This window comes from Squalius cephalus, assembly GCF_949319135.1.
Source record: "Squalius cephalus genome assembly, chromosome: 13".
Classification (NCBI taxonomy): Eukaryota; Metazoa; Chordata; class Actinopteri; order Cypriniformes; family Leuciscidae; genus Squalius; species Squalius cephalus.
Window position 1 is genome coordinate 38,896,665 of NC_137134.1, and position 24,817 is coordinate 38,921,481.

At 38.8% G+C, this 24,817-nt stretch overlaps 2 protein-coding genes across 3 annotated transcripts; both read left to right on the top strand.

The window, feature by feature from the left end:
- The first annotated feature begins 1,754 nt into the window (after positions 1-1,754).
- nbl1 (NBL1, DAN family BMP antagonist) lies at positions 1,755-14,036 on the top strand. 2 transcript variants are annotated; one of them, XM_079890961.1, is made up of 4 exons: positions 1,755-2,089; positions 3,764-3,944; positions 4,118-4,229; positions 13,780-14,036. In XM_079890961.1, the coding sequence occupies exons 2-4, from the start codon at positions 3,772-3,774 to the stop codon at positions 13,975-13,977; spliced, it is 483 nt and encodes a 160-aa protein (XP_079747087.1). In that variant the 5' UTR covers positions 1,755-2,089; positions 3,764-3,771; the 3' UTR covers positions 13,978-14,036. The 2 variants fall into 2 exon arrangements, with proteins under 2 accessions (XP_079747087.1, XP_079747088.1); XM_079890962.1 differs by having other exon boundaries at positions 2,067-3,232.
- Positions 14,037-16,482: 2,446 nt separating this feature from the next.
- tmem88bl (transmembrane protein 88b-like) lies at positions 16,483-22,337 on the top strand. Its single transcript, XM_079891350.1, has 3 exons — positions 16,483-16,540; positions 19,698-19,980; positions 21,404-22,337. Exons 2-3 carry the CDS (start codon positions 19,699-19,701, stop codon positions 21,629-21,631), a joined length of 510 nt encoding a protein of 169 aa, XP_079747476.1. The 5' UTR covers positions 16,483-16,540; position 19,698; the 3' UTR covers positions 21,632-22,337.
- Positions 22,338-24,817: the final 2,480 nt, after the last annotated feature.

The following is a 24,817-nucleotide window of genomic DNA, read 5'->3' on the forward strand; positions in this document are numbered from 1 at the left end:
ACACTGGACCAGCTCTATACCCTCTACAGGTGCTGGAGGGTTCATGGGAGTTTCTCTAACCAGTCCACATGTGCTTTGTGGATTTAGAGAAGGCATTCGACTGTGTCCCTCGCGGCGTCCAGTGGAGGGTGCTCCGGGAGTATGGGGTCCGGGGTCCTTTGCTAAGGGCTGTCCGGTCCCTGTACGACCGGAGCAGGAGCTTGGTTAGCATTGCGGCAGTAAGTCAGACTTGTTCCCGGTGTACGTTGGACTCCGGCAGGGCTGCCCTTTGTCGCCGGTTCTGTTCATAATTTTTATGGACAGAATTTCTAGGCGCAGCCAGGGGCCGGAGGGGGTCCGGTTAGGGGACCACACGATTTCGTCTCTGCTCTTTGCGGATGATGTTGTCGTGTTGGCCCCATCAGACCAGGACCTCCAGCATGCACTGGGACGGTTTGCAGCCGAGAATCAGCACCTCTAAATCCAAGGCCATGGTCCTCAGTCGGAAAAGGGTGGCTTGCCCACTTCAGGTTGGTGGAGAGTTCCTGCCTCAAGTGGAGGAGTTCAAGTATCCCGGGGTCTTGTTCACGAGTGGGGGAAGGATGGAACGGGAGATTGACAGACGGATCGGTGCAGCTTCTGCAGTAATGCTGTCGATGTGCCGGTCTAGATTTACTGGTCAATCTACGTTCCTACTCTCATCATGACCGAAAGGAAAAGATCCCGGATACAGGCGGCCGAAATGAGCTTTCTCCGCAGGGTGGCTGGGCGATCCCTTAGAGATAGGGTGAGGAGCTCGGACACTCGGGAGGAGCTCAGAGTAGAGCCGCTGCTCCTCCACATCGAGAGGGCCAGCTGAGGAGGATCGGGCTTCTGCTCCGGATCTAACCTTTCCCGGGGAGTGTTCCGGACGCGTCCCACTGGGAGCAGACCCCGGGGAAGACCCAGGACACGCTGGAGGGACTATGTCTCCTGGCTGAACATTATTTACATTTTGAATGTTCAACCAAACATCTCGTTTTCCGAGGAAGGAAGTCATGCGGGTTTGAATCAACATGTTGTAAGTCATGATTCCACTAGTGATTCAGTGATTGTCCTGATAAAGTGAGGAATCAGATGCTGGTTTTCCTCTGAAATCCCTTTAAAACCCGGAGACACGGATCACACACTGAGAGATGGAGTCTGTGCTGATGTCTACACACACACACACACACTCTCTCTCACACACACACACAAGATCTGGAGATTCTGACCTACACACACACTCAGACACACACGCAAACTCACACATACTCAATCACACACACACACACACACACACACACACACTGTCACACACTCACTCACACACACACACACACACACTGTCACACACTCACTCTCTCACACACACACACACACACACACTCAGACACACACGCAAACTCACACATACTCACTCACACACACACACACACACACACACACACACACAGTCACACACTCACTCACACACACACACACACACACTGTCACACACTCACTTTCTCACACACACTCACACTCAAACACACACAAACTCACACACACTCTCACACACACACACACACACCTCATTTCTGACCCGCCCCCAAACACACACCACACACTCTCACTCTCTCTCTCTCTCACACACACACACCTCATTTCTGACCCACCCCCAAACACACACACACACACTCTCACTCACTCTCTCTCTCAAAAACACACACACACACACACTCTCACACACACACACACTTCATGTCTGACCCGCCTCCAAACACACACACACACACACACCTCGTGTCTGACCCGCCCCCAAACACTTACACACACACACACACCTCGTGTCTGACCCGCCCCCAAACACTTACACACACACACACTGGTGCTGGGCAGCGACTGAAGCGTACGGCTCCACTCTCTGTGTGTTTGAGAGCAGGCGGACATACGTTGTGTTTCTTCTGACGGTGTGTGTGTGTGTGTGTGTGTGAGTGTGTGTGTGTGTGTGTGTTGGTGATGTAATTGTTTAACTCCAGCAGGTCATAACAGGGGATTCGTCGGTTGATCATCATCTGAGATCCTTCACACACACAGACGCTCAGAAACCGTGAGTTACACTCGCTCTTCAACTTCTGCAAGCTCAACTTGAGAATAACTATGACTATAACTAAAGGAAATCTCTGAATATCTGCGTCTCGCTCTTCCTGCTTCTCTTGGAAATCTCGGATTCGTTGGGAATGTTATTTATGTAAACGGGGAATTTGGTTTCTTGAGGACGTGCTGTTTTTACTGCGTCTGTTCGTTTGGCATAAAACAGAGGAGGCATTTAAGACTTTATTAGAGTCAGGTGGTATCAGACTGTCTCTCTCTCTCACACACACACTCTCACACACACACTCTCACTCTCTCTCTCTCTCTCTGTCTCTCGCTCTCTCTCACACACTCTCACTCTCTCTCTCTGTCTCACTCTCTCTCTCTGTCTCACTCTCTCTCTGTCTCTAGCTCTCTCTCTCTGTCTTGCTCTTTCTCTCTGTCTCTCGCTCTCCTCTCTCTCTGTCTCTCTTGCGCTCTCTCTCTCTGTGTCTCTCTCTCTCTCTGTCTCTCGCTCTCTCTCTCTCTCTGTGTGTGTGTCTCTGTCTCTCGCTCTCTCTCTCTCTGTCTCTCGCTCTCTCTCTCTCTGTGTGTGTCTCTCGCTCTCTTTCTCTCTCACACACACTCTCTCTCTCTCTGTGTGTCTCTCGCTCTCTTTCTCTCTCTCTCACACACACTCTCTCTCTCTCTCTCTCTGTGTCTCTCGCTCTCTCTCTCTGTGTGTCTCTCGCTCTCTTTCTCTCTCTCACACACACTCTCTCTCTCTGTGTCTCTCGCTCTCTTTCTCTCTCTCTCTCTCACACACTCTCTCTCTCTCTCATACACACACTCTCTCTCTATCTTTCTCTGTGTGTCTCTCTCTCTGTCACTCTGTGTGTGTCTCTCTCTCTTTCTCTCTCTCTCTGGTGTGTCTCTCGCTCTCTTTCTCTCTCTCTCTCTCTCTCTCTCTCACACACACACACACACACACACACACTCTCTCTCTCTCTCTCTCTCTCTCTCTCTCTGGTGTTCTGGACCGAGTGAACTACATTGTTCTGTGATTGTGCGCCAGTTTCTGGCTTGATTGCTCTCCATCGGTGCGAAACCGGCCAGAGAAAGTCCAGAACATTCAGCAGAGACAGAAACTACCGATCCAGCGAACAGGGAACGTTATAAAGTTAGTATAACATTTTTAACCCTCTGGTGCTCTTCGTGTGTCGGTCAAAAATGACAACAACAAAAAATTGTACTATGTAAATACTAAATGAATGTACTATATTTTAATTAACCTGTTCGAATCATGTCCATGTGTGTTTGTGTGTCTTCACACAGCAACAAAACCTTTACCAAGTTTAATACCATTCCGATGAAGTAAAAAATAAAATAAAATAAAAAACGTAAAGTTTTTCGAAGCGCAGAGGGTTTAATGTTACTACTTGTTTCAGAACATTCAAAAGTAACATTCCCATAATGTTTAAAGAATGATACAATGGAATGTTCCTTTAACGTTAAAGTAAAAAACATAACCTGGATGTCAGAGAACCTTTTCATAACTTCATGATGATGTTAGCAAAACGTTCTTAGCACTTATTGTTGTTAGCTGGGAGACTATTTATCTCATAAATGCAGTTTATAGAAGCAGCACGCACATTCTTCTGAACACTCTTGATCTCAGACGATTAGCAGCATTACTGTGATGTGTTTTCAGGTATCGTGATGTGGCCGCGCGTTCTGCTAGCGTGTTTGCTGCTCGAGTTCTGCTGCGCGGCTCCACACGCTCACATCAACCGGCTCGCGCTCTTCCCCGACAAGAGCGCCTGGTGCGAAGCCAAGAACATCACGCAGATCGTCGGACACATGGGCTGCACACCACGATCCATACAAAACAGGTCACACACACACACACACTCTTAATCTTGTCCAGTTTAGGGAATTCTTGAACATTTCTCTGTGTTCGTTTGACCTAAATAAACATTAGCCTTATGAAGTACTGCGAGACTTGAGCAGGGCAACGACTGCAGATTATCATCTGTTGTGTTTGGTGTTGTGTTGTGTTTTTCAGGGCCTGTCTGGGTCAGTGTTTCAGCTACAGCGTTCCCAACACATTCCCACAATCCACCGAGTCTCTGGTCCACTGTGACTCCTGCATGCCGGCGCAGACGCAGTGGGAGGTGGTGAGTGTGTCTCGTTACACGCTGAGTTTGACAACCACACACACTCTTATGAGCCGCACTGGTGCACAACAGATCATAGGACTGCGATAGTGAAAACTGCAGAAGTGCTGCGAGTAAATGAAAACATTTGTGCCGCAGAAGAGGAAACGACAGATTTCATATTTGTAGTAATAGTGAAGGAGGGAATTTCATATTTGTAGTAATAGTGAAAACGACAGATTTCATATTTGTAGTAATAGTGAAGGAGGGAATTTCATATTTGTAGTAATAGTGAAGGAGGGAATTTCATATTTGTAGTAATAGTGAAAACGACAGATTTCATATTTGTAGTAATAGTGAAAACGACAGATTTCATATTTGTAGTAATAGTGAAGGAGGGAATTTCATATTTGTAGTAATAGTGAAAACGACATATTTCATATTTGTAGTAATAGTGAAAACGACATATTTCATATTTGTAGTAATAGTGAAAACGACAGATTTCATATTTGTAGTAATAGTGAAGGAGGGAATTTCATATTTGTAGTAATAGTGAAGGAGGGAATTTCATATTTGTAGTAATAGTGGAAACGACAGATTTCATATTTGTAGTAATAGTGAAGGAGGGAATTTCATATTTGTAGTAATAGTGAAAACGACAGATTTCATATTTGTAGTAATAGTGAAAACGACAGATTTCATATTTGTAGTAATAGTGAAAACGACAGATTTCATATTTGTAGTAATAGTGAAAACGACAGATTTCATATTTGTAGTAATAGTGAAGGAGGGAATTTCCTATTTGTAGTAATAGTGAAAACGACAGATTTCATATTTGTAGTAATAGTGAAAACGACAGATTTCATATTTGTAGTAATAGTTAAGGAGGGAATTTCATATTTGTAGTAATAGTGAAGGAGGGAATTTCATATTTGTAGTAATAGTGAAATATTTGTAGTAATAGTGGAAACGACAGATTTCATATTTGTAGTAATAGTGAAAACGACAGATTTCATATTTGTAGTAATAGTTAAGGAGGGAATTTCATATTTGTTGTAATAGTGGAAACGACAGATTTCATATTTGTAGTAATAAGTGAAGGAGAGAATTTCATATTTATAGTAATAGTGAAAATGACAAATGTAATATTTGTTGTAATAGTGAAAACGACAGATTTCATATTCGTAGTAATAGTGAAATATTTGTAGTAATAGTGGAAACGACAGATTTCATATTTGTAGTAATAGTGAAATATTTGTAGTAATAGTGGAAACGACAGATTTCATATTTGTAGTAATAGTGAAAACGACAGATTTCATATTTGTAGTAATAGTGAAGGAGGGAATTTCATATTTGTAGTAATAGTGAAAACGACAGATTTCATATTTGTAGTAATAGTGAAGGAGGGAATTTCATATTTGTAGTAATAGTGAAGGAGGGAATTTCATATTTGTAGTAATAGTGAAATATTTGTAGTAATAGTGGAAACGACAGATTTCATATTTGTAGTAATAGTGAAAACGACAGATTTCATATTTGTAGTAATAGTTAAGGAGGGAATTTCATATTTGTTGTAATAGTGGAAACGACAGATTTCATATTTGTAGTAATAAGTGAAGGAGAGAATTTCATATTTGTAGTAATAGTGAAGGAGGGAATTTCATATTTGTAGTAATAGTGAAATATTTGTAGTAATAGTGGAAACGACAGATTTCATATTTGTAGTAATAATGAAAACGACAGATTTCATATTTGTAGTAATAGTGAAGGAGGGAATTTCATATTTGTAGTAATAGTGAAGGAGGGAATTTCATATTTGTAGTAATAGTGAAATATTTGTAGTAATAGTGGAAACGACAGATTTCATATTTGTAGTAATAGTGAAAACGACAGATTTCATATTTGTTGTAATAGTTAAGGAGGGAATTTCATATTTGTTGTAATAGTGGAAACGACAGATTTCATATTTGTAGTAATAAGTGAAGGAGAGAATTTCATATTTATAGTAATAGTGAAAATGACAAATGTAATATTTGTTGTAATAGTGAAAACGACAGATTTCATATTCGTAGTAATAGTGAAAACGACAGATTTCATATTTGTTGTAATAGTGGAAACGACAAATGTAATATTTGTAGTAATAGTGAAAACGACAGATTTCATATTTGTAGTAATAGTTAAGGAGGGAATTTCATATTTGTTGTAATAGTGGAAACGACAGATTTCATATTTGTAGTAATAAGTGAAGGAGAGAATTTCATATTTATAGTAATAGTGAAAATGACAAATGTAATATTTGTAGTAATAGTGAAAACGACAGATTTCATATTTGTAGTAATGGTGAAAACGACAGATTTCATATTTGTTGTAATAGTGGAAACGACAAATGTAATATTTGTAGTAATAGTGAAAACGACAGATTTCATATTTGTAGTAATAGTGAACACGACAAATGTAATATTTGTAGTAATAGTGAAAACGACAGATTTCATATTTGTAGTAATGGTGAAAACGACAGATTTCATATTTGTTGTAATAGTGGAAACGACAAATGTAATATTTGTAGTAATAGTGAAAACGACAGATTTAATATTTGTAGTAATAGTGAAGGAGGGAATTTCATATTTGTAGTAATAGTGAAGGAGGGAATTTCATATTTGTAGTAATAGTGAAAACGACAGATTTCATATTTGTAGTAATAGTTAAGGAGGGAATTTCATATTTGTTGTAATAGTGAAGGAGAGAATTTCATATTTGTAGTAATAGTGAAAATGACAAATTTCATATTTGTTGTAATAGTGAAAACGACAGATTTCATATTTGTAGTATTAGTGAAGGAGAGAATTTCATATTTGTAGTAATAGTGAAAATGACAAATTTCATATTTTTTGTAATAGTGAAAACGACAGATTTCATATTTGTAGTAATAATGAAAACGACAGATTTTATATTTGTAGTAATGGTGAAAACGACAGATTTCATATTTGTTGTAATAGTGGAAACGGCAGATTTTATATTTGTAGTAATGGTGAAAACGACAGATTTCATATTTGTAGTAATAGTGAACACGACAAATGTAATATTTGTAGTAATAGTGAAAACGACAGATTTCATATTTGTAGTAATGGTGAAAACGACAGATTTCGTATTTGTAGTAATAGTGAACACGACAAATGTAATATTTGTAGTAATAGTGAAAACGACAGATTTCATATTTGTAGTAATGGTAAAAACGACAGATTTCATATTTGTTGCAATAGTGGAAACGACAAATGTTATATTTGTAGTAATAGTGAAAACAACAAATGTAATATTTGTAGTAATAGTGAAAACGACAGATTTTATATTTGTAGTAATGGTGAAAACGACAGATTTCATATTTGTAGTAATAGTGAAGGAGGGAATTTCATATTTGTAGTAATAGTGAAAAATACAGATTTCATATTTGTAGTAATAGTGAAGGAGGGAATTTCATATTTGTAGTAATAGTGAAAACGACAGATTTCATATTTGTAGTAATAGTGAAGGAGAGAATTTCATATTTGTAGTAATAGTGAAAACGACAGATTTCATATTTGTAGTAATAGTGGAAACGACAAATGTAATATTTGTAGTAATAGTGAAAACGACAGATTTCATATTTGTAGTAATAGTGAACACGACAAATGTAATATTTGTAGTAATAGTGAAAACGACAGATTTCATATTTGTAGTAATGGTGAAAACGACAGATTTCATATTTGTTGTAATAGTGGAAGCGACAAATGTAATATTTGTAGTAATAGTGAAAACGACAGATTTCATATTTGTAGTAATAGTGAAATATTTGTAGTAATAGTGAAGGAGGGAATTTCATATTTGTAGTAATAGTGAAGGAGGGAATTTCATATTTGTAGTAATAGTGAAAATGACAAATTTCATATTTGTTGTAATAGTGAAAACGACAGATTTCATATTTGTAGTAATAGTGGAAACGACAGATTTCATATTTGTAGTAATAGTGAAAATGACAAATTTCATATTTGTAGTAATAGTGAAGGAGGGAATTTCATATTTGTAGTAATAGTGAAAACGACAGATTTCATATTTGTAGTAATAGTGAAAATGACAAATTTCATATTTGTTGTAATAGTGAAAACGACAGATTTCATATTTGTAGTAATAGTGAAAACGACAGATTTCATATTTGTAGTAATAGTGAAGGAGGGAATTTCATATTTGTAGTAATAGTGAAAACGACAGATTTCATATTTGTAGTAATAGTGAAAATGACAAATTTCATATTTGTAGTAATAGTGAAAACGACAGATTTCATATTTGTTGTAATAGTGAAAATGACAAATTTCATATTTGTAGTAATAGTGAAGGAGGGAATTTCATATTTGTAGTAATAGTGAAAATGACAGATTTCATATTTGTAGTAATAGTGAAAATGACAGATTTCATATTTGTAGTAATAGTGAAAATGACAAATGTAATATTTGTAGTAATAGTGAAAATGACAGATTTCATATTTGTAGTAATAGTGGAAATGACAGATTTCATATTTGTAGTAATAGTGAAGGAGGGAATTTCATATTTGTAGTAATAGTGAAAATGACAAATTTCATATGTGTTGTAATAGTGGAAATGACAGATTTCATATTTGTAGCAATAGTGAAAACGACAAATTTCATATTTGTTGTAATAGTGAAAATGACAAATTTCATATTTGTTGTAATAGTGAAAATGACAGATTTCATATTTGTAGTAATAGTGAAGGAGGGAATTTCATATTCGTAGTAATAGTGAAAATGACAAATTTCATATTTGTTGTAATAGTGAAAACGACAGATTTCATATTTGTAGTAATAGTGAAGGAGGGAATTTCATATTCGTAGTAATAGTGAAAATGACAAATTTCATATTTGTTGTAATAGTGAAAACGACAGATTTCATATTTGTAGTAATAGTGAAAATGACAGATTTCATATTTGTAGTAATAGTGAAAATGACAAATGTAATATTTGTAGTAATAGTGAAAATGACAGATTTCATATTTGTAGTAATAGTGAAGGAGGGAATTTCATATTTGTAGTAATAGTGAAGGAGGGAATTTCATATTTGTAGTAATAGTGAAAATGACAAATTTCATATGTGTTGTAATAGTGGAAACGACAGATTTCATATTTGTAGCAATAGTGAAAACGACAAATTTCATATTTGTTGTAATAGTGAAAATGACAAATTTCATATTTGTTGTAATAGTGAAAATGACAGATTTCATATTTGTAGTAATAGTGAAGGAGGGAATTTCATAATCGTAGTAATAGTGAAAATGACAAATTTCATATTTGTTGTAATAGTGAAAACGACAGATTTCATATTTGTAGTAATAGTGAAGGAGCGAATTTCATATTCGTAGTAATAGTGAAAATGACAAATTTCATATTTGTTGTAATAGTGAAAACGACAGATTTCATATTTGTAGTAATAGTGAAGGAGGGAATTTCATATTCGTAGTAATAGTGAAAATGACAAATTTCATATTTGTAGTAATAGTGAAAATGACAAATTTCATATTTGTTGTAATAGTGGAAACGACAGATTTCATATTTGTAGTAATAGTGAAGGAGGGAATTTCATATTTGTAGTAATAGTGGAAACGACAGATTTCATATTTGTAGTAATAGTGAAGGAGGGAATTTCATATTCGTAGTAATAGTGAAAATGACAAATTTCATATTTGTAGTAATAGTGAAAATGACAAATTTCATATTTGTTGTAATAGTGGAAACGACAGATTTCATATTTGTAGTATTAGTGAAGGAGAGAATTTCATATTTGTAGTAATAGTGAAGGAGGGAATTTCATATTTGTAGTAATAGTGGAAACGACAGATTTCATATTTGTAGTAATAGTGAAAATGACAAATTTCATATTTGTTGTAATAGTGGAAACGACAGATTTCATATTTGTAGTAATAGTGAAGGAGGGAATTTCATATTTGTAGTAATAGTGGAAACGACAGATTTCATATTCGTAGTAATAGTGAAAATGACAAATTTCATATTTGTAGTAATAGTGAAAATGACAGATTTCATATTTGTAGTAATAGTGAAGGAGGGAATTTCATATTTGTAGTAATAGTGGAAACGACAGATTTCATATTTGTAGTAATAGTGGAAACGACAGATTTCATATTTGTAGTAATAGTGAAGGAGGGAATTTCATATTTGTAGTAATAGTGGAAACGACAGATTTCATATTTGTAGTAATAGTGAAAATGACAAATTTCATATTTGTAGTAATAGTGAAAATGACAGATTTCATATTTGTAGTAATAGTGAAGGAGGGAATTTCATATTTGTAGTAATAGTGGAAACGACAGATTTCATATTTGTAGTAATAGTGGAAACGACAGATTTCATATTTGTAGTAATAGTGAAGGAGGGAATTTCATATTTGTAGTAATAGTGAAAACGACAGATTTCATATTTGTAGTAATAGTGAAGGAGGGAATTTCATATTTGTAGTAATAGTGGAAACGACAGATTTCATATTTGTAGTAATAGTGAAAATGACAGATTTCATATTTGTTGTAATAGTGAAAACGACAGATTTCATATTTGTAGTAATAGTGAAAACGACAGATTTAATATTTGTAGTAATAGTGGAAATGACAGATTTCATATTTGTAGTATAATTGTAGTGCAAACGAAAAAATCATATTGAAAATGGTAGAAATACTGAATCCAAATTGTCACTATTGCATTTCTGCATTTTTCCCTATTCCAGTACACATATGATCATGTAGTCGCAATTTAGATTGAGTTATAATGCAATTCTCACTATTGCAAATTGTCCCAAATTTCATAAATATTGTGACTATATGATCCTACTTGTGCTGCACTAGTGAAACTGCATGAACACTACAGAAGTCCTTCAATTTGTTTCTGGCATTCTCAGAATCCATCATGTCCACTGGAGAACACGCGAGTTTCACTGTTAGCTTCTGTTAGCACTGTTAGCTCGTTCCGCTGGAGTGATGAATGTGGCGTGTGGCGGACTGTAACACAAGAGCTGCGAGAAAACCACAAATACCTATTTAACATCAGCGTAATGATGGATGGACTCGCGAGAAACTCTTTATGAGGCGTGTTGAAAGACAACAAACACACTCATCAGTCTTGCGCAGAGAACACGGCGTGTTTTAACTGAGTGTGTGTATGTGTGTGTGTCGGGTTTGTGTATTTACAGTATTTAGCAGTGGGCTTTAGTTCTGCCCTCTAGTGTTGGAGTTTATTTAGCTTTGCCTGGCAGGCGACGGGAATGTTTGACCACCAGTGTGTGTGTGCGTGCGTGTGCGTGCGTGTGTGTGCGTGTGTGTGTGTGTGTGTGTGTGTGCGTGCGTGTGTGTGTGTGTGTGTGTGTGTGTGTGAGATGTCAGCATATGAAAATAATGTCTTTGTTTGCCCTGGTTCTCACCCGTGGAGATCTGAGAATCGCTGTATTGACATTAACTGAACGTTCTGACGCACAAAGAATGTTGGACTTGAAAAGCTTTTGCTATATTTACGTGCTAACATCATGTTCTGGTTCTCTGTTAGCGTTAGCCGCGGACTCAAAGGGGCCGCTCTCTGCTACTTATTATGTTCTTTTATACAATCTGGTTTTGATAGAGAGAAGTTCATGTTCTGTGAATAAAACAGACCGAGGCTTGTGTTGACAAAGACCTGCAGTAATGTGACAGGACCTGATCTGACCCTGAACGCTCACTTACAGTAGACTAGCGTTAGCCTGACGTTACACAGTGTGCTAACCAGAGCTATGCAGGGTCAGTCTCATTTATAGCCAAACATTGATGTTTAATTTCAGATTTCACTCTACTTAAAGGGTCTTTCTTTTTCCATGAGAGTTTGTTGGTTGACAGTGAGTTTTACTGTTTGTTTCTAGCCGATAAAAATATCTTCTAAGAACGTTTGGTTATGAAAACATTATTTCTGAATGGACTAAATATCCATTATTATGTGAACGTTAAGGGAACGTTCTATTGTATAATTCTTCAAACATTATGTGAACGTTACTTTAAAATGTTCTGAAACAAGAAGTAACATTTAAAAAAACGTTAGACGACGTCTAACTAAAAACACATTCCATGAACACTGTATAAATAATGTTTTTATGCTAATGTTTTGAGAACATTATTACACACCAGATAACTTTGAACAAACGTTCTATTAATGTTACTGGAAGAACGTTTGTTTATAACATTGAAAGAACGTTCCCTGTTCGCTGGGTAGTCTGTCAGTGTTTAGCGTAGTCTAGTTAAAGTCCCGCTGTGGTGTAAATCCAGCTTTTAATGTTGTTTATGTGTCTATGTGGTGTTTTTAATCTGCTTTAAGACAAAGCATGTGTAAGTTCATAAGTCGACAGCATTGCTGAGTATTTCCTCCTTAAAACTGCAGTGAACCAAAGACAGTCTCAAAAACACGCTTTGAAATCGCTGGTGTTTCTGACGTCACAAACTACCTTGTAACCAATCAGATCAAAGTGTGATCGTCAACCAGTGGATCTCTGAGCTGAGTGAGTGAGTGGAGGCGGGGCTCATTTGCATATTCATAGAACCGCGCATACTAAATGAGGCAAGGGTGTCGAGTTACATTCAAGATATTTTAAGGCATGAAGACATTTTTTCAAGGAAAAAACTTTTTAATATGTCATTTTGGTGATCAAAGATGAGATTTAAAGGAAAGAATTATTGACAACAACATCATTCTTGAAGCAAAAAGCCTGTTTTTCTGATGCACACAGTCAAAAGTAGCCGTGCGTTTTGACACTCCTTTGTCAGCCATGTATTAACATAAAAACTTAACTGTGTACAAGAGACGTGTTGTTCTCTTCATTTGCATTACATTTATTCATTTAGCAGAGGCTTTTATCCAAATGAGGAGCATCAGCACAAGCGTTGTGCTCTCTCTCTCTCTCTCTCTCTCTCTCAACGCTGAGTGATTAAACTGCAGTTCATCCACTGGCCACTAGAGGCTGCAGAAGAGGGTCATTACCCATAATCCCCCATGTTAATATGCCCAACTTTACAGCAGAAACACATGTTTACAGTCTGGGGCAGAAAGTGGTTTTGGTCTATAAAGCAGATGTTGCCCTTCATGACGACTGTGAGGGAGACGACTTATAACTCATCCGTTTAAATTATATTAAGCCTTAAAGTTCTGCATAATTAAGGGCGTGGCCACTTGAGTGACAGGTGGATTGCCGCTGATGTCACTATTAGCCGTTTGTCTGCTAACGTTAGCATCACGTCACCTCAGCTAATCTGCCTCGCCGCACATTTTCGTTTATCCGGGAGTGACGCTGCCAAGATGGCGACGGCCGGCTCCGCCCACTTTGGGCTTCAGAAACGCTCTTCAGAAACACTACGAGTGACGTCACACACACTGCGAACATATTTATATACACTGTCTATGATTGTGTCACAGTTTGACCTCACGTCGCCTCAGATCTCCGACTCTCGCCGATCAGGTCACGCTGACCGTGTGTGTGTGTGTGTGTGTGTGTGTGTGTGTGTGTGCAGGTGACCCTGGACTGCGCCGACAGTGATGAAGCCCCGCGCGTGGATAAGCTGGTGGAGCGGATCCTGCACTGCAGCTGCCAGTCGTGCAGTAAAGACAGCGGCCAGGAGGGGGCGCTAGTGCAGATCTACCCGTCAGAGCTGTCAGACGACACACAAACACACGCGCATGCAGACACACACACGCCCGAGGCCGGGTGACGCCCGACTCTCGCTCTGTTCACAGCACTTTTACACCTAGAGATCATGACACTAATCCAGACTTTAGCACAATCACTGAAGCCTCAGCCAGCTCTGTGAACACACACACACACACACACACTCCACTTTATATTTCTGACATATTTACACACGACCAGATCCATATATACACGTAATGTAGCCTACAGGAACACATGTGTGTCACTTGTTTAATCACAATAAAATGTGAAATCACCTCATGTGTGAATGTTTCTTCTTATGCACAGCCGTTCAAAAGTTTTGGATCGGTGAGATTTTTTAATGTTTTTATAAGAAGTCTCTTCTGCTCACCAAGACTGCGTTTATCTGATTAAAAATACAAGAAGAAAAAAACAGTAATATTGTTAAATATTATGAAAATCTTTTGTAACATTATAAATGTCTTTACTGTCACTTTTGATCAATTTCATTTATCCTTGATGAATAAAAGTATTGATTTCTTTCCCCAAAAAAATGTAATAAAAATTCTTACTGACCCCAAACTTTTGAACGGTTGCGTTTAATGTTACAAAAGCTTCTATTTCAGATAAATGCTGTTTTTTTTTTTTACTTTCTATTCATCAAAGAATCCTGAAATAAAAATGTAAATAACTGTTTTCAACACTGATAATAATCATAAATGTTTCTTGATCATCAGATCATCTTATTAGAGTGATTTCTGAAGGATCATGTGACACTGAAGACTGGAGTAATGATGCTGAACATTCAGCTTTGATCACAGGAATAAATTACACTTTACTGTATATTCACATAGAGAACAGATGATATACATTAGAAAAATATTTCACAATATTACTGTTTTTTGTTTTTGTTTTTTTAATCAAATAAATGCAGCCTTGGTGAGCAGAAGAGACTTTTAAAATCATTAAAAATCGTACCGATCCAAAACGTTTGACTGGTAGTGTACATCCTACAGCAGCGTAATTATATGCATTTGCAAAAAGCATATATAATTATATGTAAAAATAGGCTTTGTTTTATTTACGAAGCGTTGTTCACAACACATCCTCCTTTAAAGCCCCAGCGAGCGAGCCAAATGTCGCACGGTAAGTGGTTTAGAGTGATAGTGGATGTATGTACTGCACTGATGTAGTTACAGTGATTTTCAGATGAAAAGGTCAGTGTTTGCCATGGGAACCGTCAGGGACGCTTTCTGGCCCACATTTACAAGGAAATTACAGGAAGAACAAGAGCTTGTTTTTGTTATAAAGCCAAGAAACACACACACACACACACACACACACACACACACACACACACACACACACACACACGTGATCGTGACGACTTTCCTCTGACTTCTGTTGTGTTTGTTTTGAGCATTTTTTTTTTTTTTTCATACTCACACAAACATTTCAGCATTTCTACATCATTATATTTTGACGCCATGGCTTCAGTTGACCAGCAGGTGGCGCTATGAGCATATGTGTGTTTTTTATACATAACTTCTCACCTAATTTTGTCTTTTCCCATCCGCTCTGCATATTCATATTTGTTTTGCCCATTTCCCACTTTTTGCTTTTGTTATTAGCCTTTAGATTGCTGGCTAGGCTAGCCTACAAACCAGCTAAATGTGGTGAATTTTCGGTCAAGCTTCTTCACAAAGTGCTTAAATATAAAAAACGTCTTGTGATCAGCACTTAGCTTCCTTCCACTGTACGCAATTAGCTGCAACACAGCCAACTTAGTAAGTCACGACTCAAAGAAAATCGTGAGTTTCCACCCTGATAATTATGTTCTTGTGAGAGTCTTCGTCTCATGTTGTGTTCCAGAGTTTGTTTTGTTTCCTCTGAAATAAACCCTTATTAAATCCTAAAGTCCTGAATGATTGATGATTATTATCAGACAAGTATCTCAGCTAACAGGGAACATTCTGTCAATATTCTCTCGAAGTTATGAACACTGTAACATTAATATAACATTCGTTCAAAGTTATCTGGTCTTTAATAATGTTCTCAAAATGTTAGCACAAAATATTTAGGCTAGTTCATGAACATTAAAAAGCAAAGTTACCATAACCAAGAAAAAAACTTTTTAAAAACTGAATAAATTGAACAGAGAACAATCAGAAACAATGTTTTTATAACTTAATGGAAACATTAGCAAAACGTTATTAGAAACATTATTTCGACATTCTTACAAACTTTTACCACAGTAAACATGGTTTACTACCACAGTTACCACAGTAAAACTTGATATTAACGTCACCACTGTCATAAAATATGTAAATTTAACAAATTAATATTAGTTTTTTAAGCTTCTAAGAGTTTGATGAGATAACATTAATTTGTTATTGTTTTACTCTAGTCAACAGTAACTTTATGGTATTTTGGAGGAAACTAATTTATTTAAAAATTTTTAACCTTTTATCCATCCGCGTCCTCAGACCTCTGCCCGTCTCTCTCTCTCTCTCTCTCTCTCTCTCTCTCTCTCTCTCTCTCTCTCTCTCTCTCTCTCTCTCTCTCTCAGTGTGATGTCTGTATCCTCTGGATAACGGGATAAAATCACCTCAGCTCTACATCAGGTAAGACGCTGGAAACTTCTTCCTGTATTCCTGTAATCTCTGAGTTTTGTCTTTATTACAGCTCTTTTTTCTCAAGCTGTTGTTATATTCGCTCCGACGACACGGATCCAGAGGATTTTCGGGTGTTCAAGCACACCGTGTCTCAATACTTATTATGAGCATCTCGGGCGCATTCCGGTCAGTTCAACCGATTCCGTGAAATGCCGTTAACTCGGAACGCGCCAAAAAGACGCTTAAAGAAAGCGCGCGAAAAGTGTTTATTCAGTTGTGCTCTGATTCCCAAGTCTTTGTTCGCGAAATGTCCAGACTGACTGGAGATAATCAATCAATCAATCAATCACATACACAGTTGCATGTGTATAAACGACATCGTTAGGTTTTGGTTAGCGTTAACAAATTCTCAAAGAACTCTGTTTATTGAAATATAATGTTTATAGTGCTATATAGAGTATACAGTAGCCTATAGTGAAATCAGTTAAATCAAATCTACTTATGTTGTATAGTGAGGCAACGCCCTCAAGTAAAGGGTTTGAAATAACTTTTCTGAATGATGTATGGGTTATGTTGCATTGTGTGTCATTAATAAAAAACAAAACATTCAGTTCTAAAATATCATAATTTCCATGAACCTAATATCATTAATGACTTTGATCATATGTTTCATTTTGTGTTTAGTATCTGTGTCAGAAACATTGATCTGTTGTCGCTCATCTCTACATCTTTATTGTCATAGTTGTTATCTCAATACATTGTGTTTGTTCCTTTATGTCTTTGTTCAGAAGGGCAGAAAAATGTTTTTATATTTCTGAGACTGACTCAATTGTGTTTAGCTGTTTGTAGTCTGCAAATAACAACATTAATATATGTGAAAGTGTATGTATGTGTATACATGTACAATCAGATCCTTTTTTCCATCATTCAGGAATGTAATATCATTCACATCAGTAGCATCTCCAGCTACTAGATACTAGATTCTGATTAAACAAACAAATCCGATTTCATCACTTGAAAACTATGTTTTGTAGTGTGAACAGTGGATTTATGCGAAGTGTGAATAAACCCACTGTTAGGTCGTTTCAGATTGGTTTTATTAGCATGACAACAAAAACAGGACAGGGCCAGTTCACACCAAGAACAATGACTTTAGGGTTCAACACCAACTTATTATCGTTATAGTTAGTGTGGACTTCACTGTTTAGTCAGAGTTTAAGGCCCGTTCACATCAAGAATGATAACTATAACGATAACTACATAAGTGTCCGCGATATTGTTCTGTTTACTATAAGCGCGCTGCAGTTTTGTCGTCTGTCGCTTTAGATGCTCGAGCTCTTTAAAGCAGGATGGATTCTGATTGGCTGTCAATGTTTTTATGGTTCATCAGTGGGAAAAAATCGTTCTGAAATCGTCGTATCGGCATAGTTGTAAGTGTGTACTTTTCACCAATCTCGACGCACCGTTGTAAAAGTCTGGGGTTGTGTGAAAAAGCACGCTGCAACTTGCCACAACATGAAAAAAAAGAAAAATGGCTATAACTCGCCTTCACGATTTTGACGTGCTTAAAGGATTGTGTATACCACGCAATTTTTGACACACACCCACAACATTCAAAACTAGAAACATAGAACTCCTCATTCTGAACAACGTTGCTTCTAGGACCGCCACTGTCAATCAAATCGTTCGCTAAATATTGGAGATTATTTCAAAAAACAACTTTCACAAACTAGTCCTAGATTTTTGGCTCAACCTCGATAAAACCCTTGTGGCACATTTTTCGGGACTCTCAAGGTCAGTAAACTTGTGCTTAAAGACCTTAAAAGCGTCCTATAATGCCCTTTACACAAGATGTAAAATAAGTCTCTGATGTCCCCAGAGTGTGTGTGTGTGAAGCTTTAGCTCAAAATACCCCACAGATATATTTTTTGCCATGTTAAAATTGTTACTTTTTGAGGGTGAGCAAAAACACGCCGTTTTTGTGTGTGTGCCTTTAAATGCAAATGAGCTGCTGCTCCCGGCACAGGGGGCGGAGCTTCAAGAGCTTGTGTGTTAGCAGCTCCGATTACCTCACACACACACACACACACACGCACTGAACATTTCAAAAACTTTTAGCCTTTTATGTTCAAACCGGTGGAGTCGGACAATGATGGAGAGACTCGAGAAGAAGTGACATCATGTAGAAGCAACAGGACATTTCTGAATGGTTAGTTGATGAATTTATGAAGCTGATGTGGAGTTAACTATCTTCTAGTCACTGATTAGCATATTCTGTCATAATTTAAGGGTTTGTGATGTCACTAACCCGGGAGGAATGTGGTGTAGTCTCTACCAGCCGTTTGTTGTAGTCCTTAAAAAGCGATTTCTGTAATAGTAAATATCTCCCTTTGCTCTGAACTTTGAGCGCTGTAACTTTGCAGATGTTGTTTATGATCAAACAGCAACATTACACACTAACTAAAGTTAGAAAAGTCAAATCATAATCAACCACCCCTTTAAAACGCTTGAGCCCCGATAATTGCTGCTCGCGGCTATATTTGTTATAGTTATCACCCTTGGTGTGAGCCATAGACAGTATATAAATATGTTCGCAGTGTGCGTGACGTCACTCGTAGTGTTTCTGAAGAGCGTTTCTGAAGCCCAAAGTGGGCGGAGCCGGCCGTCGCCATCTTGGCAGCGTCACTCCCGGATAAACGAAAATGTGCGGCGAGGCGGATTAGCTGACGTGACGCTAACGCTAGCAGACAAACGGCTAGTAGTGACATCAGCGGCAATCCACCTGTCACTCAAGTGGCCACGCCCTTAATTATGCAGAACTTTAAGGCTTAATATAATTTAAACGGATGAGTTATAAGTCGTCTCCCTCACAGTCGTCATGAAGGGCAACATCAGCTTTATAGACCAAAACCACTTTCTGCCCCAGACTGTAAACATGTGTTTCTGCTGTAAAGTTGGGCATATTAACATGGGGGATTATGGGTAATGACCCTCTTCTGCAGCCTCTAGTGGCCAGTGGATGAACTGCAGTTTTATCACTCAGTGTTGGCTTTAAGAGAGAGACTGGGAGGCTGTGCTTGGTGTGAACAAAACTACAGATATAAAAAAATAAACATTAACGTGTGTGTGTGTGTGTGTGTGTGTGTGTGTGTGTGTGTGTGTTGAGGATGTGTGGTATGGCGGTGCTGTTAGATGACGGTGGCGGTGATGAAGACTTCGACGTGTGTGACGGGGTCCGGATGCTCGCTCCTCCTCCTGTGGCTCAGTGTGACGGTGGGGTCTGGGGGCCTCGGCGGGGCCGATGCGAGTGTGTGTTGTGGACGCTGGTCCTGCTGCTGTGGGACGCTCTGCTGCTGCTGGTGTGTGTGGGGCTGATGGTCCTGGTGTTCAGTGTGATCCTGCTGCCCGCCGGCCTGCTGCTGTACGCCGGCTTTCTGTGCCACTCACGGGTACGTACACACACACACACACACACACACACACACACACTTTCTGTGCCACTCAAGGGTACGTACACACACACACACACACACTTTCTGTGCCACTCAAGGGTACGTACACACACACACACACACACACACACACACACTTTCTGTGCCACTCAAGGGTACGTACACACACACACACACACACACTTTCTGTGCCACTCACGGGTACGTACACACACACACACACACACTTTCTGTGCCACTCACGGGTACGTACACACACACACACACACACTTTCTGTGCCACTCACGGGTACGTACACACACACACACACACACACACACACACACTTTCTGTGCCACTCAAGGGTACGTACACACACACACACACACACACACACACTTTCTGTGCCACTCACGGGTACGTACACACACACACACACACTTTCTGTGCCACTCACGGGTACGTACACACACACACACTTTCTGTGCCACTCACGGGTACGTACACACACACACACACACACTTTCTGTGCCACTCAAGGGTACATATACACACACACACACACACACACACACACTTTCTGTGCCACTCGCGGGTACGTACACACACACACACTTTCTGTGCCACTCGCGGGTACGTACACACACACACACACACTTTCTGTGCCACTCACGGGTACGTACACACACACACACACACACTTTCTGTGCCACTCACAGGTACGTACACACACACACACACACACACACTTTCTGTGCCACTCACGGGTACGTACACACACACACACACACACTTTCTGTGCCACTCACGGGTACGTACACACACACACACACACTTTCTGTGCCACTCACGGGTACGTACACACACACACACACACACACTTTCTGTGCCACTCAAGGGTACATATACACACACACACACACACACTTTCTGTGCCACTCACGGGTACGTACACACACACACACACACACACACACTTTCTGTGCCACTCGCGGGTACGTACACACACACACACACTTTCTGTGCCACTCGCGGGTACGTATACACACACACACACTTTCTGTGCCACTCGCGGGTACATACACACACACACTTTCTGTGCCACTCGCGGGTACATACACACACACACTTTCTGTGCCACTCGCGGGTACGTATACACACACACACACTTTCTGTGTCACTCGCGGGTACGTATACACACACACACACTTTCTGTGCTACTCGCGGGTACGTATACACACACACACACTTTCTGTGTCACTCGCGGGTACGTACACACACACACACACACACACACTTTCTGTGCCACTCGCGGCTACATATACACACACACACACTTTCTGTGCCACTCACTCGTACAAAAGTGAATTGTGCAGCCCTGATGTCCTGATCTCCTGATGTCCTGATGTCCTGATGTCCTGATGTCCTGATCTCCTACAGGTGGTGGCGTCCTCGGCTCCTCTCTGCCAGTTCCTGGACGACAACAGTTGCTCCGCCCTCATCATCCTGGGCTTCGTCATGATGTCACCGCTTGTCGTGGTTGCTGCGGCGACGTTCTGTGCTCTTCTCAGGAGGCTCCACCTACTTTTATATTTTCAGCCAATCACAGGAGCCCGGTACCAAGGGCGGGGCTTGGGCTGGAGGCGGGACTTCCTCGCCTGGGTTTGACGGACAGGCAAACGCACCAATCTTAGGAGTGAGTGACGTCATGGGACAGCAACGGCGTATCTGTAAATGCACACGATCATGTAACACTCGTAACACAACATATGGAACCACCAAAACGAGGATTATGTGGAGGCTTGTTTCAGCCAAATTAATCTTTTCACATGACTGAGAAATTAATAAGAAATTCAAGAAGTAGTGTTACCGTGAACTAGTAAAATTGGGTAACACTTTATTTTACAGTGTCCTTGTTACATATGTTACATGTACTTACCATAGTAATACCAGTAAATTATGCATAATTACATGCAATTAACCCTCAACCTAATCCTACCCTAACCCTATAGTAAGTACATGTAGTTAATTAATATAAGTACTCAGTACTTAAATATATAATTACACTGTAACAATGACACCTTAAAATAAAGGGTAACCTAAAATTGTAACCCTGTTACATGTTATATTTTAAAACTACTTCCACACATGTGGAAAAGTCTGTTTGCGTGCAATATAGCAGTGGAAAAAAGAATTGTGCATTATTAATACAGTATCGCTATGAATTTATTTATTTTCCTGAGGATAACGAGGCGTTACAGACTTTGGATTTCAGTGTTACCAAACTGGTGTTACAGTGGTTTACTAGTGTTTACCTGTTGATGTTGATGTGTTTATTCATCTGTGCAGTAATGTGAATAAACCACCTGAAATCAAACATGCGCTGGACTTCATTTCCACATCACATGTGTCCCAAAAGATAAAAATATCTCGCTATTATAAATGCATGAGGCTCGGGATTAGTCCTGCTATATAGGGCACGTTAACTCATCAAGAAACTCCCGAAGAACCACAACTTCATAAGCTGTTCTTGGAGAAGTTGGAGCTCACAGGTCAGATTGACCTGAACACACTCAGCCTGAGATTTGCATATGCAAAACTCTTATCGACCCAGTGTACACTGTGATTTATCACCATGGCAACAGGCAGCGGCTGGACCTTTGCCATGGCAACGTAATGGGACGAGAGAGGGTCGAGGTAATGATGCATAATGACAGTCAGCGGAGAGAAAGATGGACAGAACGTATGGAGAGATGAGATCTTCTACAGCTGAAAGAGTTTCTGCCGAAAGCAACAGTTCAACAAGTTCTCTCCTTAAAACTGCAGTGAACCAAAGACAGCCTCAAAAACACGCTTTGAAATCGCTGGTGTTTCTGACGTCACAAACTACCTTGTAACCAATCAGATCAACTTGTGATCGTCAACCAGTGGATCTCTGAGCTGAGTGAGTGAGGGGAGGCGGGGCTCATTTGCATATTCATAGAACCGCGCATACTAAATGAGGCAAGGGTGTCGAGTTACATTCAAGATATTTTAAGGCATGAATCTTTATTTTCAAGGAAAAAACTTTTAAATATGTAACTTTGGTGATCAAAGATGAGTTTTACGGGATACAAATATTGACTACAGGGAGACTTTAATATCTTCAGTCATTTTGCTTCTCCTGTAAATATATCTTGATTTAAAGGTGCAGTGTGTAATATTTAGGAGGATCTGTGGACAGAAATGCAATATCATATACATAACGATGTTTTCAGTGGTGTATAAAGACCTTACATAATGAACCGTTATGTGTTTATTAGCTTAGAATGAGGCATTTCTCTCTACACACACCGCGGGTCCGCTTACATCGACATGATTCTACGGTGGCCCTGAGCGGACAAACGCGTTTCGTCACTGTGTTTTTCTTCATGATAAGAAGTGAGCTAAAGTCAGCGAATAAAACACTGACACAATGATGAACAAGGAACAATAACATTCGCAATAACATATCGTTTTACTGAATAATTAAGTAAACATAATTTCTTAATTAATCTTTGTAATGAAACCTCATTGCTGAACTGTCTACTCTCTGCTGTCTCAGACGACGACATCACTTCCTGTCGGCCACCGTAACTCCTGTTGGGTGCAGTTCACAACCTCACCACTAGATGCCGCTAAAAATCACACACTGCACCTTTAAGAATGTTAGGATGTTTGTGACAGGAATAACAGCAGCCTGACAGAGTCATATTATAAAATAATGATGTAATGTAATTATGATCATTATGACACAGTAAAGCTGTTGACAGAGAATCATCTCCGTCTCTTAATGTCTTTATTACAGTCTCTGGGTTAGAGTGGCATTAAAAAATGACAAATGACAGATTCAGATATGAATGTGATCGGCAGTGTTAACGCATTACAAGTAATGCAAGTTATGTAATCAGATTACTTTTTTCAAGGAACTAATGAAGTAACGTATTACTATTACATTTAAAACAAAATATCTGATTTACTTTTTCAAATAAGTAACACAAGTAACTGTTCTCCCATTTATTGACTGACAGCTGTCCTGTCCTCTATTGAGGGTAAGTGCATGATGGGTATTGTAGTTCTGGACTAATGTGAGCGTTTGCTCTTCTCACTGGCACAAACACACATTCTGTATTCCTCAGTATGACTAAAAACAGTGAGATGCAAACTCAGAATATTACACAAACCTGCAATAATTAAACATGTTAAAAAACACAAATATTCTTTATGTATTTAATCTTCGTTTATATTATCCAATATCTTTTCCGCGGACCTTCAGTTATCTGAATTGCATTCCAATATGTTAAAAAGCACTTTTATCTATGACTTTAGCATCTATGACTTTAGATAAAAATTGCATTTGTGTTTCATTTTTGTACTTTTATTGCTAAAGTAAGATCCAGATCATTCACTTCACTTCTGCTGTGAAAGGGACTTTACAAGCCCAGCTCAGGTGACAAAAAGTAAGGCAAAAGTAATGTAACACATTACTTAAAAAAAACAAAAACTAAGTAACTCCATCAGTTACTTTTTTAGTGAGTAACACAAAGTAGTAAAGGTAGTAAAGTAACATTCCCCAGCACTGGTGATCGGTATGTGCCGAGGAGAGAGATTTGTACATGAATGAAAAAAGAGAGTTGTGCCTGAACGATGTTGTGAGTGGTTGTTAGGGTGTTGCTATGTGTTTGAAGTGGCATTCCAGGTAGCTTCAAGGATGTTGCTGTGCAGTTGCTTTGATGTTCTGAATCATTGTTAATGTTGCTATGCAATTGCACTGGTGTTTTGGCCAGTTTCATCGATGTTGCTACGCAGCTGCAATTGTGTTTTGGCCAGTTTCAT